This window comes from Balaenoptera physalus (assembly GCF_965194825.1).
Source record: "Balaenoptera physalus genome assembly, chromosome: 20".
Classification (NCBI taxonomy): Eukaryota; Metazoa; Chordata; class Mammalia; order Artiodactyla; family Balaenopteridae; genus Balaenoptera; species Balaenoptera physalus.
In genome coordinates, this window is record NC_138901.1 from 12,132,133 (window position 1) to 12,149,624 (window position 17,492).

Genomic DNA, 17,492 nt, shown 5'->3' on the forward strand with positions numbered 1-17,492 from the left:
TGAGCGCAGGAAGCGGAAATGGCGGGCATGCGGCCGGACCGTGCGGGAGTGCGGAAGTGGCTTCTCCTTTGAGTGCAGGGCGTGCAGATGGCGGGGGCCCGGCCCCGAGCTGCGGCGCCTCGGCGCCGAGCTGCGGCGCCAGCGGGGACGGCGGGGACGGCGGGGCTAGGGAGCCCAGGGCGACCGCAGGGCCGGAGGCAGCAGGAGCCGGGGAAGCAGCATTGGGCGCCACGGCCGGGGCCGCGCAGGTGGGTGCCGGTCTTATCGTCCTGAAGACTCCCCGGCACCCTTCCCCGCGCCGGGCCCAGCGCGCTGCGGGGTCCGTGCGGTGGGCGGCCCGGAGGGTCAGCCGGGTGGGCGGAGGCGTGAGGGAGTCTCCGGTGTGGCACTTGTCACCTTCTGGGGCGCCGTCTTTGCTATCCTGGACGAGGTCAGGGAGCGACGGGCCTCCCTGGGGCTCTCGGAGCGCCCCCCACCCAGCGTCCTGTGAGAAACCGGTCCAGGGACAGCCTCCGGGCGGGCGAGGACGAGGCCGTGTTCCCTTGACCGGCACGCACTATAGCGGCCAGGGTGGCCTGCGAAGTTTCTTTTTCCAGGCTCAGCTTCGGTTTCTCTGATTCTGCTTATGCTCGATTGGAGACGTGTCTCACCCCCGTGTTCTCCTTCCCAGCAAAGAAAAGAAGAAAGTGAATTGCAAGCCTAAGAACCAGGATGAACAGGAAATCCCTTTTCGGCTCCGAGAGATCATGAGGAGCCGCCAGGAGATGAAAAACCCCATCAGTAACAAGAAGAGGAAGAAAGAGGGTAACTGCAGGCCCATGCTGGGTGGCCATAAAGCCTTGAGTGTTTGAATCTACTTAATTGCACAAGTATTCAGTGGCGTTTCAGGCAGAAGAAATCTGCCAGACCCCAGCAGTCAGACGGTGCAGGAGCATGTGGAGGACTGACTGGTGTCACCAGGGCCAGAGCGGTGGCTAACAGCAGGTGGCAGTGTGGTTTCAGGTGAGGCTCCAAAAGGAGCCCCTGGGGCCTCATGGGCCAAGGTAGAAGTGTTGATTTTCCCTTCCCAGGAGTAGTGGAGATCCATCAGAGGGGACGGTCAGTTCAGATTTACTTGAAGGAAAGGTCACTGTGTAACAATCAAGGGGGCGAGAGGACCCTGCAGGCCAGCGAGGCTCTTGAAAGTAAGAAATGATGATGGTTCCTTGGACCTGAGTGCAGAAATCATGGTGGAGAGAAGTGGATGGTTTCTAGAGGTTACGGAGGGAATTGATCAGACCCCCTGAGAAACTCATCCCTCCCACCCTTCCCCCAAGGCCAGGTAGGGTGCCCACCTGTCAGCCTCTGCCAGAGATAACACTCCAGATGCGGGGGAATGGGATCCAGGGTGTTTGTGTCTTGTGTACACATACAGGTATTTGTTTTCCCAAACATGGGACTGATTTTGCAGCAATGCTGTTTTGTAATTTCTTTGTAAACCTTAGGCTTTTCCTTGGAGGTTAGATGGCTACCAAAGTGATAGTGAAATAAAGAGTTGAGGAAGGGGAGGGGTAGAGGAGGGCACTGGCCCAGATGGAAGATGGCACATTCTGAACCATGCTCTATTGAATCAGCTCTTTTTGGGGTTTAAGTTATTTAAAAGACATAAACTTACACATGTGGTGAAATCAAACAGTACTGAAAGGTATGAGGTGAAGGGTAGCCTCCTTCCCTGTCTTTGAATCCTGCTCCCTCCCCCTAAAAGAAACCACTGTTGTCTTGTTTACCTTCCCAGGGGAAATATGCATATTTTCTCATATTTATGAGGTGAAAGCTATACGTTCATTCTCTATATTGTTTGGTGTCCTGGGTTTTCGCTACCAGTGGATTTTGTAGGTCTTTCCACGTCCTTACCGTAGTTCTACCGAGCTCTCAGCAGCTGTGCAGTGACGTCTCTGGATGAACATAGGGGGATTCATTCAGCCAGTCAGCTAGTGACAGATACTTAGGTCGTTTCCTGTTTCCTTTTTCAGCCGAGCTGCAGAGGACATCTTTGGCATGTACCAGTGGGCTGTGGGGGTCCCACCCCAGGTTACCCCCAGCTGGCATCTTAGATCCTCTTTAGCTCCCACGTGAGCCTGGTCTTCCCTTCCTGTGGCCTGGGGAGGGGAGATGAACATGGGCGGCCAGCCCAGCACCACCTGCTCCCTCCTGCCTTCACTTCACGACTTTCCCCTCTGAGGTCTCCCTTTGTCCTCAGCCCAGGTGGCCTTCAGTAAGACATTGGAGAAGGAAGCAAAGGGAGTGGAGCCAGACATTGCTGTACCCAAGTTCAAGCAGAAGAAGTGGGAGTGCGACAGGGCCTATGTCCAGCGCATGGAGCAGGAGGCGCAGCATGTGCTGTTCCTCAGCAAGAACCAGGCCAGCCGGCAGCCTGAGGTGCAGGCGGCGCCCAAGAAGGAGAAGTCGGAGAGGAAGAAAGCGTGAGTGGGGGCTGCAGGGGCTGGGAGGCAGGGCTGTGGGGTCCCACAGATTTCTTCTGCATTGACAGCTTCTTGTCGCCAGGGGGCACCCCACCTACCCCGTGATTCAGGCCAAGCAGGACCTGGAGTCAGTGGGTGTTTTTCTCTGTACCGCAGCCACTTAACCTCAGCGCTTCTGGGAGGCTCTGGACCCATAGAACTCTGAAGGACTAGCTCTGTCTGTGCTTCTCTCTGGAAAGCATCAAGGCGTCCAAGAGCCAAGTGAGGTTGAGGGCCAGCTGTCCACCCCGGGCCAGTTGTTATAGGGAAGGAGAAAAACAGTGAGGCTCAGTGTCCTCCCAGGAGGGCCTGCAGGCCGTCAGGGGACTATGCCTGCCCCACGGAAACTGGTTTCCAGGGTTCACCTTTCCAGCCCAAAAGAGATTTGAGAGCGTCTAGCTATGTCATTTGTACAAGTTCTGTGACCTCTCAGACTCAGCTTCCTGGTGGGTAAAGTGGTGAAATTGGCACCAGGAGGAAGCCCACCGCCAGCTGCGGCTCCCCTGCCCATCCCTACCCTCAGCTCTGGAGAAGTCTGGGATGCAAGCTGCGTGCCACCTCCCTGAGCCTGTGGGTGGGAGCTGGGGCAGTGGTTTCAGCAAACAAATGCTTTTTGAGATGTGTTTCTGCCTTTACTGCAACTTTTGTCATGAATCAAGCCAGGCTTTCATCAGAAATTTCTCTAAAAGTGGGCACTTTCTTGATGGTCCAGTGGCTAAGACTCCAAGTTTCTGCTTCATGGGGCGCAGATTCGATCCCTGGTTGGGGAACTAAGATCCCGCATGCCATGCGGTGTGGCCCAAATTAAAATAAAAAAAAAGAAATTTTTTTAAAAGCTGTGAAAGTTAGATTGTTTTCAGCTTTGTAGAGTTTCCCTACGTCCAGATTCTTATCATACATGTACTTACGTTAGCCAGTGAAAATTGCATCACACAAAACATATCCCAGATACCACCTAAAGCCACAGTGATCTCCAAAACTGTCATTGAACGTTGATTCCAGTAACAATAAGGGACCATGTCACACGTGCTGTGCGGGGCCGTTTACACACAGCAGCACAGTTGACACTTGGGACAGATGATTGTCTGGGCTGGGGGCCATTCCTTGTACTGTAGGGCATTGAGCAGCATTCCTGGCCTCCACCCATGAGGTGCCAGGAGCACCCCCTCCCCCCAACGTTGTGACAACACAGAACATCTCCAGACATTGTCCAGTGGGCTGTAGAGGTACAGCCGCAGCCGCTGAGGACCCCTGACTTGGAACTTTGGAGGGGCCTCCTAGGTTCGGAGCGCTGTCTGTGGGTCCTGGGGTTCAGAGGCAGCCACCTGGGGTCTTTCATGACGCATCCCTCATGGGCAGGGGTGACCTCTGCCTCTTCCTGAGTCCAGTGAAATGAGAGTTTAGGAAAATGAACCGCACTGTGCTCTCTTCCCAGGTTCCAGAAGCGACGGCTGGATAAGGTCCAGCAGAGGAGGAAGGAAAAGGCAGCAGAAAGGCTGGAGCAGGAGCTGCTCCGAGGTAGCTCTTCACAAAGCAGTTGTGTCATCCCTGGTTCTGGGGCAGCTTTGTCTCTCCAGGGTTGGTGGGTGGGTGGACAGTGGCTCCGGGTGCCAGGGCTGCAGTGGTTGTGTGGGCAGCAGGCCTCAGTTGTTCTTCTCTGCCCCTCCAGACATGGTGAAGTTTGGTGAGGTGGCCCTGCAGCCCCCAGAGCTGACTGCCAAGCCCAGGATGAGCACAAGTAGGGACCAGGTAAGCAGGGGTCGGGGAGTTACCCTTCTTGCCCCTTGGGCTGCCTGGTTCAGGGCACACAGGTGGAGAGCACCATGTTCTCACTGGGCTTAAGCTATTGGACTGACCTAGGCTCTTTGTTACCTCCCCTCCTTCCTGAATCCGTGCCTCAACCTCCCTCTCTCTCTTCCTCAGCCTGGCAAGAAATCGCTGATGCTGAAGATGCTTTTAAGCCCTGGCGGTGTGTCCCAGCCTCTGACCACCTCTCTGGCCAGACAGCGGATCGTGGCGGAGGAGAGAGAGCGCGCTGTGAACGCCTATAGGGCGCTAAAGAAACTGCAGCAGCAGCGGCAGGGGACTCAGTCACCACAGCCACCCCACCTCCCTTCTGGGAAGAAGCCAAAGACACAGCTGTGATGGTGAGGCACCAGAGATGCTGCACCTGGGTTGGGGCTAGATGGGCAGATGGCCTGCAGTCAAGAGTCCTCTCCCTGGCACACATCCTGAGACTCAAGTCGGGGAGAGGGCTCCTGTTTTTTCTCCCTAAAGACTGCTGTTTCGTGAGTGACCACCCGCCAGCCCCACATCTCACACAGGGCGTCGTCTGTCTCCTGAGCCCCCGTAGATGGGGCCAGCGCCTGGGTGAGATGCAGCCAGCATCATTCCATTGAGCCTAGCGTCACATACAGCTTTGTTCTGAAACAGAGGTCCAGGCTGAGACACAACCCAGGGCCACTTTACAGAGGGCCAATCCCATAGTCCTGTCCCTAAATACCAGTTAGTTGTAGACACTGCTGATTTAGGTTAACTAAATCAATAAGCAAGGCTCTGCTGCATTCGACAGAGCAGTACAGCTAGAGCGAGAGGCAGGCAGCAGGCCAGTGTGGGGAAAGGGCGGGGGTCAGCATCTAGGCCACCTAGACCAGCTCACGGCACTGCTGTCACAGTCCTCGCAGGGCAGGTGGAGCCACCCCAGCTCATGTTTGGGTGTGGAGACTGAGCCACCCACATCGAGGTTTGGGGAGGCTGGGTCCTTATGTCATCAAGGTCCCTGGGGAGGACAGGGCAGGGCTCTGAGCAGGTCTAGAGTGGCTTGACAGCAAGGACAGGAGCCCAGCCCAGGACTTTCTTGTGGTCAGAGGGACCATGTGAGTTCCTGCCAAGGGCAGGGCCCGGCAAGGTTTGACTCTCCCACAGGTGCCAAAGGAGGAGGCACCTGGGTTTATCATCCTGCTCAGGTGTGGGATACAAGTGAGAGAATGGGGATGGGGCTTACAGACTTAGCAATTGAACATGGAGGGACAGGGGCAGGCCACTCATAGCCCCGTTGGAGAAGGACAGCTGCCGGGCTCCCTCACTCTCTCCAGCTTGGGCTTCTCTAGCCAGCAAAGACGGCCTGGACAGCTCAGTCAGCACCAGGCCTCAGCACTGGCAATCCTAGAGAATGAGTATGGAGTTTTGTGGGATCTGTTTTGCTCTTCCCCAAGTTTGCATTTTATGTAATGAAGTTTATTTTTGAATTAAAAAATTTAAGTTGTGGAAGCTCTACCTGGAATCAGGGCTGTCACTCTTTCAGGGGTGTGTTTCTGCATGGCAGGTGGCCCCGGCCCCTGCATGGGGTGACCAGGCGCTGGTTGCCATGCAGTAGCCAGGACTTGCCCCCATCACATGGCAGTCGGGGCAGGCAGCACATCTCTCATTCAGTGTTGGCATCCTTCTGACAATAGGGTCCCGAGACAGGCAGGGCAGCAAGAGCAAGGGGTGAGGTGGGGTCGCTGAGAAACACCGGTGTTTCTTGGATACGGTGCAAGTACAGTATGAATGTGGCAATGAGAAAACAGGTCGTGGTGAGGGAAGTTTGCCTTTGGTCACATGAAATGTGGAAATTACATTCCCTCAGGCCCTTGTCAGAGTGCCCCTAAAACTGGTCAACTTAGCTCAGGCTGGCTTTACCATCAGGGATGTCACCAGGCCCAATCTCACCCATCAGAGATGGTGACTAGGCCAGAGGTCACCCCTCAGAGATGGACCCACAAGCTGGGTATCACTCCTCAGAAATGGAGCCCACACTCGGGTCATCCCTAGAGACAGAACCCAGGTAAGATCAGCCATCAAGACACTCAGGCCGGGTTAACGGTGTTGACCTTAAGAATGGCATAAGGTCTTTAGCCAAAATGAGTTTATTTGGAATCAGAAGAATTTCAGTTCAGGACAAGCAAACTGGCAAGTTGGAGGAGACAAAGGGAAGGTCAGCTTTTATTAGGTTTTAGGAGGAAATTAGGACCCTGGTGGTTTTCCATTGGCTGCAATCAGTGGGTAGCTTGTCGCTGGGCCAGAAGGAGACCTTCCTTACTGCTGGGTCTGTGAGCTGTGGTGAGGGATGCATGCTTGAGAGCCCTCCCGTCATAGCTTCTCTACCCCATTCTGATTGAGCTTTCCTTTGCTCATTTCCACATTCCCCCCTTTAGATGAAGATCTTTCCTTGAGAGTATCACTGATCAGTTTTAGTGGAATTGTGTTTTGTCCCTCAGCACCAGGACCTTTCCTGGACATCATGTCTCACATCAGAGGAAAAGTGCATAGTGATTGAAACCAAGTGAGCCCACATTAGAGTAACAAAGAAAGGAAAAGGAGGAACTCTCAGCCATTTTCACTCTTAAAATCGTGTCTTATGAAGGTACAGGCATCGGCAGTCATCTCAAGGCATTGAGCCAACATCATTCTATTCATTGTGTCATTTCTACAGGGGGTTGACAGGCAACATGTACAAAGTTTAAAAATGGGGAATTCCCTGGCGGTCCAATGGTTAGGGCTCTGTGCTTTCACTGACAAAGGCCCAGGTTCAATCCCTGGTTGGGGAACTGAGACCCCACAAGCCACGAGGTGTGTCCAAAACAAAAACAAAAACAAAACAAAACCATAAAAAATATGCAAAGCAGAATGAAAAATAATACGACATTTAGTTTGTATGACGGTTCTAAACCATGACCCTAGACCTGAAGGTAGCCAGCTGAACAAATCAAAGGACCAGAGAGAGTCAGGTGAAATTTGGGCTTGTGTCCTCATTTTGTGTAATTGAGTTTCTACTTCTCCAAAAGTGTTTATCCAGGTAGTATTTGCGATCGTACAAATGCCTCCTTGTTCAGCAAGTAGGAAATCGAAGGCTATGTGGTTGTCTAAAAGTATTTTAGCCAGTGAGTCGAGTGATAATTGTTGGGCTGCAGAATCAGCCAGCTCTCCTGATATTAGGGGGAGATTTCCGATCACGTTCTCATTGGCGTTTACTCCGACCCAAGGGGGTTTTGATGAGAACTGGCCAAATGGCACAGACTCGTAGCACTTGACCAATAAAGTGGGTTCCCCAATCACTATGAAGTTCAAGAAGCCTTCCTCTCCAATGGGATCTTAGCCACAGAGGAGGCAGTGGCTTGTCTACATGGAAAAGCTTCAGTCCACTGAGGAAACATGCAAATCGTTACCAGGAATTATTTATACCCATGAGATGGTGGGCAGCTCTGTGAAACCCACGCGAAACCTCGAATGGTCCATCAGGCAATTTGGAGCACTTGGGAGGGAGCAGTGTGGACAGTTTTTCTGGATTGTATTTTGGGAATGTAACACCAACCCTGGATCCAACAGCTTCCCACAAAATGCTGCATAATATTTGATATCATCGGGCTTCCCTGGTGGCGCAGTGGTTAAGAATCCGCCTGCCAATGCAGGGGACACGGGTTTGAGCCCTGGTCCAGGAAGATCCCACATGCCGCGGAGCAACTAAGCCCGTGCGCCACAACTACTGAGCCTGCACTCTAGAGCCCACGAGCCACAACTACTGAGCCTGCGTGCTGCAACTACTGAAGCCCGCAAGCCTAGAGCCTGTGCTCTGCAACAAGAGAAGCCACCGCAGTGAGAAGCCCACGCACCACAACGAAGCGTAGCCCCCGCTCGCCGCAACCAGAGAAAGCCCGCGCGCAGCAACGAAGACCCAATGCGGCCAAAAATAAAACAAAAAATTAAAAAAAAATTGATATCGTCTGCTGAGAATTCATTACTTGGAAAAGCAACATTGAAGCCTGCACACTGGTATTAAAATTTACAATATGCAACACTTTAAACAGCAATGTCAACCAGCCCCCTCACTTTATTACCACCAGTCTGGTGTAAGGGCATGATATGTTCACTCCTGTTGGAAGAGCACTAAGTGCTGTGGATTCATGTCTTTTTTCATGACTTGCTGAGGTTTATTGGAGACCTCCACTATTGGAATTGTGCTCCGAGGCACGGGCTGTTCAGTAGTAATGGGGTTGAGCACTGAGAGTGTAGCTCCAGTATAGAAATTCATTCCCAGTCTGGAGAGTTGTTTCTCTGAGCTGATTAAGAGGGAGGCTTGGAAAAGCTCCAGATTCCTTGGAGTCTCATCACTGGGAAGTGGGAGGACATTGGAAAGATGAGTTGACTGAAGATGCCTGGAGCGTTTTGGTTTCTAGAAGTCTTTCTTCCAATGTCCTGGCTTCTTACAGTAATGATGGAGGCTGGGAGGACTTTGCTTAGGGAACTCCATCTGTTGAAGTTGGATATTAAGGATTTTAATGGGTTTTTTCTTAGTAGAATCATCTAGGGTGCAGGTTTGCCAAATAAAGTCTGGAGAGGACATAGTTTCCCATTCTATTCTAGTTCTCTTAACCAAGAAAGTCCTGGTTTAGCCCATTAATGAACACAAGAGTTGAAGGCTACTCCAGTGGATTTGACATCCATAGGGAGATGAGAATTCTGAAAAATAATTTGGAATCAATGTGTGATAGCGTGCTTTATGTATAAATGTATATGTGGTCTTCATCCCCATTTCTGGCACAGAGCTCTTAAAACCCTTGGAATTTTCTTATTAGAGCAACAAAGGTGTCTCTTGTGAGGTGAATGAATTGGCTTTTGGAGCTCACCTAAGGATGGGAGCTGGCTGCCAGGAGAAACAACCTTGTGATTAGAGGGTTAGAACCTTTCAGTTCCAATTACCCCCTACTACCCAACCTCCGCGGAGGGGAGAGGGCCTAGAAGTTGAATTAATGATTCAATCAATTATAAAACCCAAAGGACAGGGTTTAGAGAGCTTCCAGGTTGGTGAGCATATGGAGATATGGGGAGAGTGGTGCACTGGAGAGGACATGAGAGCTCTGCCCTTTCCCCATACCTTGCGCTATGCATCTTCCATCTGGCTGAGTTATTTTCTTTTATAACAAACCGGTGATCTAGTAAGTAAACTGTGTCTCTGAGTTCTGTGAGCCGCTCTAGCAAATTAAGGAGGAGGAGGGGGTCCTGGGAACCTCTGATTTATAGCTGGTCGGTCAAAAACAGAGGTAACAACTCAGGCTTGTGATTGGCCTCTGAAGGGGTGGGGGGCAGTTTTACAGTTTTGTAAGACTGCGCTGTTAACCTGTGGAATCTGTATCTCGGGGTGGATTGTGTCAGAATTGAGTTGAGGCTCCAGAAGGACCACCCTGCAGGGTTGCGACCCCATCGGGCACTTGGCTGAACAAGTCTCCCTAGTGTGGAAAACTGTCCTCAACTTCTCACGCGTTTGACATCATGACACGCTGTCAGCGTCTACCCAGCGGAGGGAGGCGTGGTGCTGCCACGGACAACACAGCCAACCGCACAGTGGGAAGAGGACCCCAGACCACCAGGAGAATCGTGTCCTGTGGGAGTCCTGAAAGTGCAAAAACTTGCCTGAGAAAAATGGGATTGGTAAAACTAGTCAACAGAAAAACTGATCACGCTACCAAGTTCTAGCTCATTACTGCTCGCCACATGATAGGCCAATAAATTGAGAGACGAGGTGTTGGGACAAGGAATAACAACTTTTTCCAGAAAGCCAGCAGACTGAGAAGGTGGTGGACTAGCGTCCCAAAGAACCATCTTCCCAAGTTAGAATTCAGGCTGCTTTTATACTGAAGGGAAAGGGGGTAAAAGTCCTGGTTCCAGCCAGACACTGGAGGGGAGTGTTGCTTTCTTCCTGCACCCATTCACAGGTGCAGCTGTGAAGAACTTTAAAATTCTAAAAAAGAATTTTAGCTTCATGCTCATTACCTGGGAGGCAGGGTTCCCAGAGATGGGCCATTATGTGTAATTTAAGCTAACAGGCAACATCCCTTTAGTGATTAACTTGTCATAGAATACAAGGTTCTTCCCTATTACAGTCAGAACAGTAAAATTCATTCCTGACTTTAAAAAATGAAGACTCAAAGAAGAAATCAAATGTTCTTAAAGTTTTTTAAGCCTGTGAAATTTGGCCCAGGAAGACTGATTTTAATGGAGGAAGAATGGCCGCAGAAGAATTTTCAGTAAGTAGAAACGAAATATGAATATATGGTTATATCTCTTATCTAAACATATTACTCCCCCTGTAAATGCCGCGTGGAACACCCCAGATGAAGCCACTGATATGCTTTGCATGCAAGCCAGTGGGACTGGCTTTATGATGACCGGGATATTCAGCTGCTGAATATGCCTGTTACCCAGGTCACTGTAAATGCTGTGATTAAGGGGGCCCCTTTCACTTGGGCACCCTCATACTGCAAAATCGAAAAACAATTTGGGAAGCCTTAGGGAATTTGCTATCTCAGCTTGCCCTGAAGGGTCTTGCAGATGCTAATAAGAACAATATGTTAGCTAACAAGAGAATGAAGGGGAGAGTGAAGGGACTCTTCCCAACAAGGTGGAAATTTTTAAAGGCTTATGAGAAGATGAATAGAGCAAATACTGAAAGAGACAGAAAAAAGGAATCAGGAGGGATGAGCAGGATAGCAGTCTTTAGATGGTTATTTATTTATTTTTATTGAAGTATAGTTGATTTACAATGTTGTGTTAATTTCTGCTGTATAGCAAAGTGATTGTTATACATATATACACACACATTCTTTTTCATATTTTCCATTATAGTTTATCACAGGATATTGAATATAGTTCCCTGTGTTTATACAGTAGAACCTTGTTTATCCATCCTATATATAATAGTTTGCATCTGCTAACCCCAAACTTCCCCCTTCCCCCACCCCCTTTTAGATGGTTATTAAGAAATGGGATGGGGAATTCCCTGGTGGTCCAGTGGTTAGGACTCTGAGCTGCCACTGAAGAGGGCACAGGTTTGATCCCTGGTCAGAGAACTAAGATCTTGCAAGCCACGCGGTGCGGCCAAAAAAAAAAAAAAAGAAATAGGATGAATAAAACAGACATTGATGGGGTTAAAACAAAGGTTTTAATACAGTGCTACCTAGGTTGGGCAGACCAAAGGGACCCTCTGCTGGGCCCCAACATTAAAGGGCCCCAAACAAGTCTGCTCTGTTTACCCCAGTTTGGAGACATTTAACAGCCGGAAGGCAGAGATTACACTGAGAATCCCAACCAGCAATCACTTGGGTCAACAGTTTGGTCAATTAACCAAGATAAAGATTGACTGAAGGCCTGGGCCTCTTGGCTCAACCCCTCGCTGGGGACTTCTGCACAAGAGTGGGTAAAATAGGGGGTGGAGATGAGAAGTTTCCAGGACTCCTTGACCCAGGAGCCCAAAGACTGTGGTACCAAAAGCCTGGGAGAAGCCCTGACTTGGATGCAGTCAGGCTGAGAGGATGTGACAGTGTCACGGTTGGTGGGGTTATGAGAGTTGGAATGTTTAGGCAAGTGTTATGTACAGAAGTTGTCTCTCCCAACCTGAATTTACAGGGATTTTACAGGGATGGCTGGGGACACTTCCCCTACCCAATGTTGTAAAACTGAAACACCGGAGGCCACAGTTAGGCATGTAAGAGTTGATGGAAGTAAGGGAAAGGTGTGTAGAATTGGCATGTGTGAACAGGCATTGAGTGAAGTGGTTGCATCTGTTTTACCTGATTGTATTATGGGGACGGACATTGTACCTGCCTGGGGGACATTCCCCCCACCTAGTCTTATAAAACAGAAGGCATGTAACTGCCTTTCAGGACATGCTAAATGGGAACCGGTAAGGTTGGCTGAGCCCACACAGTGCGGGGGTAGAAGCTGGGGTGCTAGTCAGGGACAGATTCTCTGTGCGGTGGCCCTGTGTGGAGGGTGAGAGCCTGTAAGCACCCCCCAGCGATGGCTGCTGGGACTTTGGACAGGAGAACTTCCACTTGAGGGGGGTTTACCCCCCTCAAGGTTTACTACCTTGCCACCTGACATTAACTGGAGCTACCCCAATGACTGAAGGACATAAGATGATCTTAAGCTCTGACAAAGCTATGATGTCTAGGACGACGTCAGAGAAACACTTTAATGAGGATGGCAGTCCCCAGAAGGGTTCCATATAAATATGAAAGTGGAAATGGTTTATACCAGACCAAGCTGCCTGGGGAAAGCAAGGAGGTGTAAGAGGCAGGAAGCCTCTTTTGCCCCCAGCACTGACTCTGGAACTGCATGAGGAAGTGCTGGATTCTACCTTCACTTGGACAGTGCCCTATCAACAGCTCTCGACTGACCAACAAAGAGCTGTTTGGTTTGTGGACGGCAGTTCCAAGGTGAATGGACAACATCTCGTTTGGAAAGCTGCTACATAAAGACCAGAGAATGGAGACTAACTGAAGAAGGTAAAAATGGACCAGCTCGTTTGGTTGGGCTGAATTGCATGCAGTTTTTCTAACAATGATGGAAGAACTGAGCAGTGGTAAAAGCCCATATGCTTGAGTTATTACTGACTCATGGGTAGTGGCCAGTGGCCTGGCTATATGGTCAGGCAGGAGGGCAGTGGAAACCTGGCTTATTAAAGGATGCCCATTTGGGGCACAGCCCTGTGGAAATCACTGTGGGAATTTGAGGGGCACATTAGAGTAGGACATATTAGTGTCCATCAGAAGAACCCCTTTCCAGGTTTGGAAGGTGACTGGAACTGACAAGCTATCCCCACGTGCTTCCGTGAGATGGCCACCTGGGCCCATGAAATCTGTGGACATGGGGCACTGCAGCAACGCAGAGATGGGCTGAATCTAGACATACAGGCAGACCTCATTTTATTACGCTTTGTAGATAATGTGTTTTTTACAAATTGAAGGTTTGTTATAACCCTGTGTCAAGCAAGTTTATGGATGCCATTTTTCCAACAGCATTTGCTCACTTCCATGTCTCTGTGTCAAATTTTGGTAATTCTCACAATATTTCAAACTTATGCACTGGGGAACCAAAATACTTGTGTGGCTCGCTTTATTATGATATTCGCTTTATTGCGGTGGTCTGGACAGGAACCCACAGTATCTCTGAGGTGCCTGTAGTCCTCTTGGCCCTCTGAGGCCCAAAATGTCAGTAACAACTGTCCCGTCTGCCAACGTGAGACACCGAGACCACAGATGGCTGCACAGCAGGTGCCCTAGTGGGCAGGCCCTGAGCATAGGGGGCAAGTCAGACTGATGCCAGAAGCCTGGGGCTACAGGGGGTCCTGACATGAAGAGGCGCCAACTCTGGACTGTGCTTTGCTGCCCTGGTGAGATGCAAATGCTCAGAATACTACGAAAGAATCACAACAGAAGATATTGCACCAATTTGGACAGCAGACCATCACTTCTTCAGACCAAGGAACTCACTTTCATGTCCACCATGGGACAGACATTATTCTAGATGTTTCTGTGAAGGTGTTTTTTAGATGAGATTAACATTTACATCAGTAGACCTTATGAGTAGGGCAGATTACCCTCCATAATACAGGTGGGTGGGCTTCATCCTATCAGTTGAAGAGCTTAATAGAAAAGACTGACCTCCCCCTCAAAGCAAGAAGGAATCTGCCCTAGACGGCCTTCACACTGGAAATATACCACTAACCCAGGTCACCAACCTGCTGCCCATCCTGCAGATTTTGGACTTGCCAGCCTCCAAAATCACATGAGCTAGTTCCTTTTTAAAAATTTTTTCTTATTTTTTAAATTTTTTTCAACTTATTTTTTATTTATTTATTTTTGGTTGCATTGGGTCTTCATTGCTGTGCGTAGGCCTTCTCTAGTTGTGTCAAGCAGGGGCTACTCTTCTTTGCAGTGCATGGGCTTCTCCTTGTGGTGGCTTCTCTTGTTGCAGAGCACAGGCTCTAGAGCGTGTGGGCTTCAGTAGTTGTGGCACGCGGGCTTCAGTAGTTGTGGCTCGCAGGCTCTAGAGCACAGGCTCAGTAATTGTGGCACATGGGCTTAGTTGCTCCGCGGAATGTGGGATCTTCCCGGACCAGGGCTCGAACCTGTGTCCCCTGCATTGGCAGGCGGATTCCGAACCACTGCACCACCAGGGAAGTCCCGAGGTAGTTCCTTAAAATGAATTTCATTCTTTCTCCCTCTCTCTATATTTATAGATACATATAGATGCTGGAGCACAGCCCCTACCCTGCAGCTGTACCATCCAAAATATTTCCAGACTGTCCACTGGTGGCCAAACTGCCCCAGTTAAGAACCACTGTGTATATAAATCTTTTCTGTTCCTTGCTGCTAGTTTGTGGTTTCCTTCATATGTGTCCTTTACATTTCTTGACAGTTTACTCCTAAATATTAAAAAACTATCACTTTGTGAATGAAATTCAAAATTCATTAAATTATCTAATTTTACTGATTTATTTTTTTTGGCCATGCCACGTGTCTTGCAGGATCTTAGTTTCCCGGACCAGGGATTGAACCTGGACCCTCTGCAGTGAAAGCACGGAGTCCTAACCACTGGACCGCCAGGGAATTCCCCTAATTTTACTGATATTTTAAAACTATTTTCTTTTACCCATTTTTAACAGGTGAGCAAGTGAATTATCTTAAACATATTGTTTTATATTTATATTTTATACAAATATAATGTATATAAATTTCATATAAATATATAATTATTTTTAAGTTTTTTTTATTTTTTATTTTTTTATTTTTGGCTGCATTGGGTCTTTGTTGCTGCACGTGGGCTTTCTCTAGTTGTGGTGAGCAGGGGCTACTCTTCAATGCGGTGCACGGGCTTCTCATTGCAGTGGCTTCTCTTGTTGCGGAGCACAGGCCCTAGAGTGTGCGGACTTCAATAGTTGCGACGCATGGGCTTTAGAGCATGTTGGGCTTCAGTAGTTGTGGCTCGTGGGCTCTAGAGCTCAGGCTCAGTAGTTGTGGTGCATGGGCTTAGTTGCTCTGTGGCATGTGGGAACTTTCCGGACCAGGGATCGAACCCGTGTCCACTGCATTGGCAGGCGGATTCTTTTTTTTTTTTTTTTTTTTTTTTAATTTTTATTTATTTATTTATTTTTAATTTATGGCTATGTTGGGTCTTCGTTTCTGTGCGAGGGCTTTCACTAGTTGTGGCAAGTGGGGGTCACTCTTCATCGCTGTGCGCGGGCCTCTCACTATCGCGGCCTCTCTTGTTGCGGAGCACAGGCTCCAGACACGCAGGCTCAGTAATTGTGGCTCACGGGCCCAGCCACTCCGCGGCATGTGGGATCCTCCCAGACCAGGGCTCGAACCCGTGTTCCCTGCATTAGCAGGCAGATTCTCAACCACTGCGCCACCAGGGAAGCCCTGGCAGGCGGATTCTTAACCACTGCGCCACCAGGGAAGTCCCATAATAATTTTGCATAATAATAAGAATCTATTTTTATACATAATGCATGTTTCTGTTTCATATATAAATTCCATATGTTTTTAAACATCTGGGCATCTTTAAGCATAATTGTATCCAGTGGCATTGAAGGCCTCAGGCCACAGAGAAGGGCAAGCCAGCCGGCACTTGCACGTGACAGCACTAGTGCTCCAGGCCTGCTCTGGGCCTGGGGCCAGCAGGAGGCGGTCTTTGCTTTGGTCCTGGCTGATACCTGGGGGACTCTTGCACCCCCCAAGCCAGTCTGGGAACACAGACACCAGGTGGCGGCATCCGCACTTTTGAGACGTCAGTACTGAGTTCAGAGGGCCCTGTGGCATCCACATGGAATTTGGGGGTCCACGGTGGGCTGTGCAGGAAAGTACCACGGCTGCTGCTTTCCCTCCCACTGGATGGAGTACTTGCCCCAGCTTCGGGGTGTGTGTGTGTGGGAACAGAGCTCCTCCCTCTTAGGGCCACTTAGCTCTGCTGCTCCTTCTTTTAGATCTGGCACTCACTAGGCCCAGACCAAGAAGAGCAGAGGAACCCAACAGCAGGGGCAGGTGTGTCCGCTCCACCAGACACACCAGTTTATAAGGTGCACTAACAGGGAGCCTGCTGGTTTGCAAGTGAGGCTGTCATTCAGGGTGGCCTGTTCTGCATGTCAGCTTAGGAGCCATAGAGCAAGGCAGTCTCCTCCCCTAGTTGAAACACCCTTTTTTCTTGGTAATAAAACCCAGCAGATCTGAGCAGCACATTATTCCCAGGTGTCACTCACTCCGCGGCTTGAGTCCATACTTGGAAACTCGGAGATGCAGGCTCAATGGCTTTTCCAAGCGCCAGTGGGCATTTCCATCACTGGATGGGGCCGTTCAGAACTGTCTCTCCTGAAATTTGTGGCCTTTGCTCGTAGCAGGGACCTGGAAATCCCAGGTTCGTCTCTCCCCCGACCTGTGTCTCTTCCTGAGCCGTTTTGGTTTTTTCCTGCTCTCTGGCACAATCCCCAAGACCCTCAGTGGAGGACATGGAAGGTGGAATTTACGTGTCATTTCTGGCACGTTAGCAGTGTGAAGCAAGGCTTGGTGGGAACCGAAGCCCTGGCTGGCCTGGAGCTCTCTACCCGCAGCTGACCAGAGTGGGGGTGGGGGAAAACCTGATGGAAACACTGAGCAGGGGCTTGTGGGGACGGGAGGGCACGGAAGGGGAGGAGAGGAGGCCCTGTGGGAGGCTTGGCAGAAGGAAAGGAGGGCTGGGGGCAGCCAGAGCATGGCCGAGTCCAGGAGCCACCAGGGCGGGTGGCAAGGCCCCAGCAGCACCTAGGCCACGTCAGCAGCTCTGGGGCTGTCCAGCCACCATGTTGCCAAGCTCTGTAGGCAATTCTGAGAACGGGGACACTGAGGATGGATGGGCCCCTCCAATAGCCACCTTGGGGGTGGTGTTGGGGGGCCTCGCAGGACCCCAGCAGTCAGAAGCTCACCCTGTAACCTGGGCGAATGGGGAGTGTGTGCAGGTGGCACGTTCTCCAGGGAGAGTGCCCCACCCCTCACCAGATTCTCAGGTCCCAGACAGCCTCTGCTCAGAACCTCGCTTCATTCCAGAAGGGAAAAGACAGGTTCCAGGTGGCCAGCACCCCCTCCAGGGTCACAGTCACAGAGCGGTCCCCACTGGGGCTCCAAACCACCGCTGCACCCG

General features: G+C 50.4%; 1 protein-coding gene across 1 annotated transcript; it reads left to right on the top strand.

Moving 5' to 3' along the window:
* The first annotated feature begins 32 nt into the window (after window positions 1-32).
* CCDC137 (coiled-coil domain containing 137) lies at window positions 33-5,777 on the top strand. Its single transcript, XM_082442174.1, has 6 exons — window positions 33-248; window positions 671-804; window positions 2,240-2,462; window positions 3,937-4,019; window positions 4,171-4,250; window positions 4,425-5,777. The coding sequence occupies exons 1-6, from the start codon at window positions 88-90 to the stop codon at window positions 4,644-4,646; spliced, it is 903 nt and encodes a 300-aa protein (XP_082298300.1). The 5' UTR covers window positions 33-87; the 3' UTR covers window positions 4,647-5,777.
* The last annotated feature ends 11,715 nt before the right edge of the window (window positions 5,778-17,492 follow it).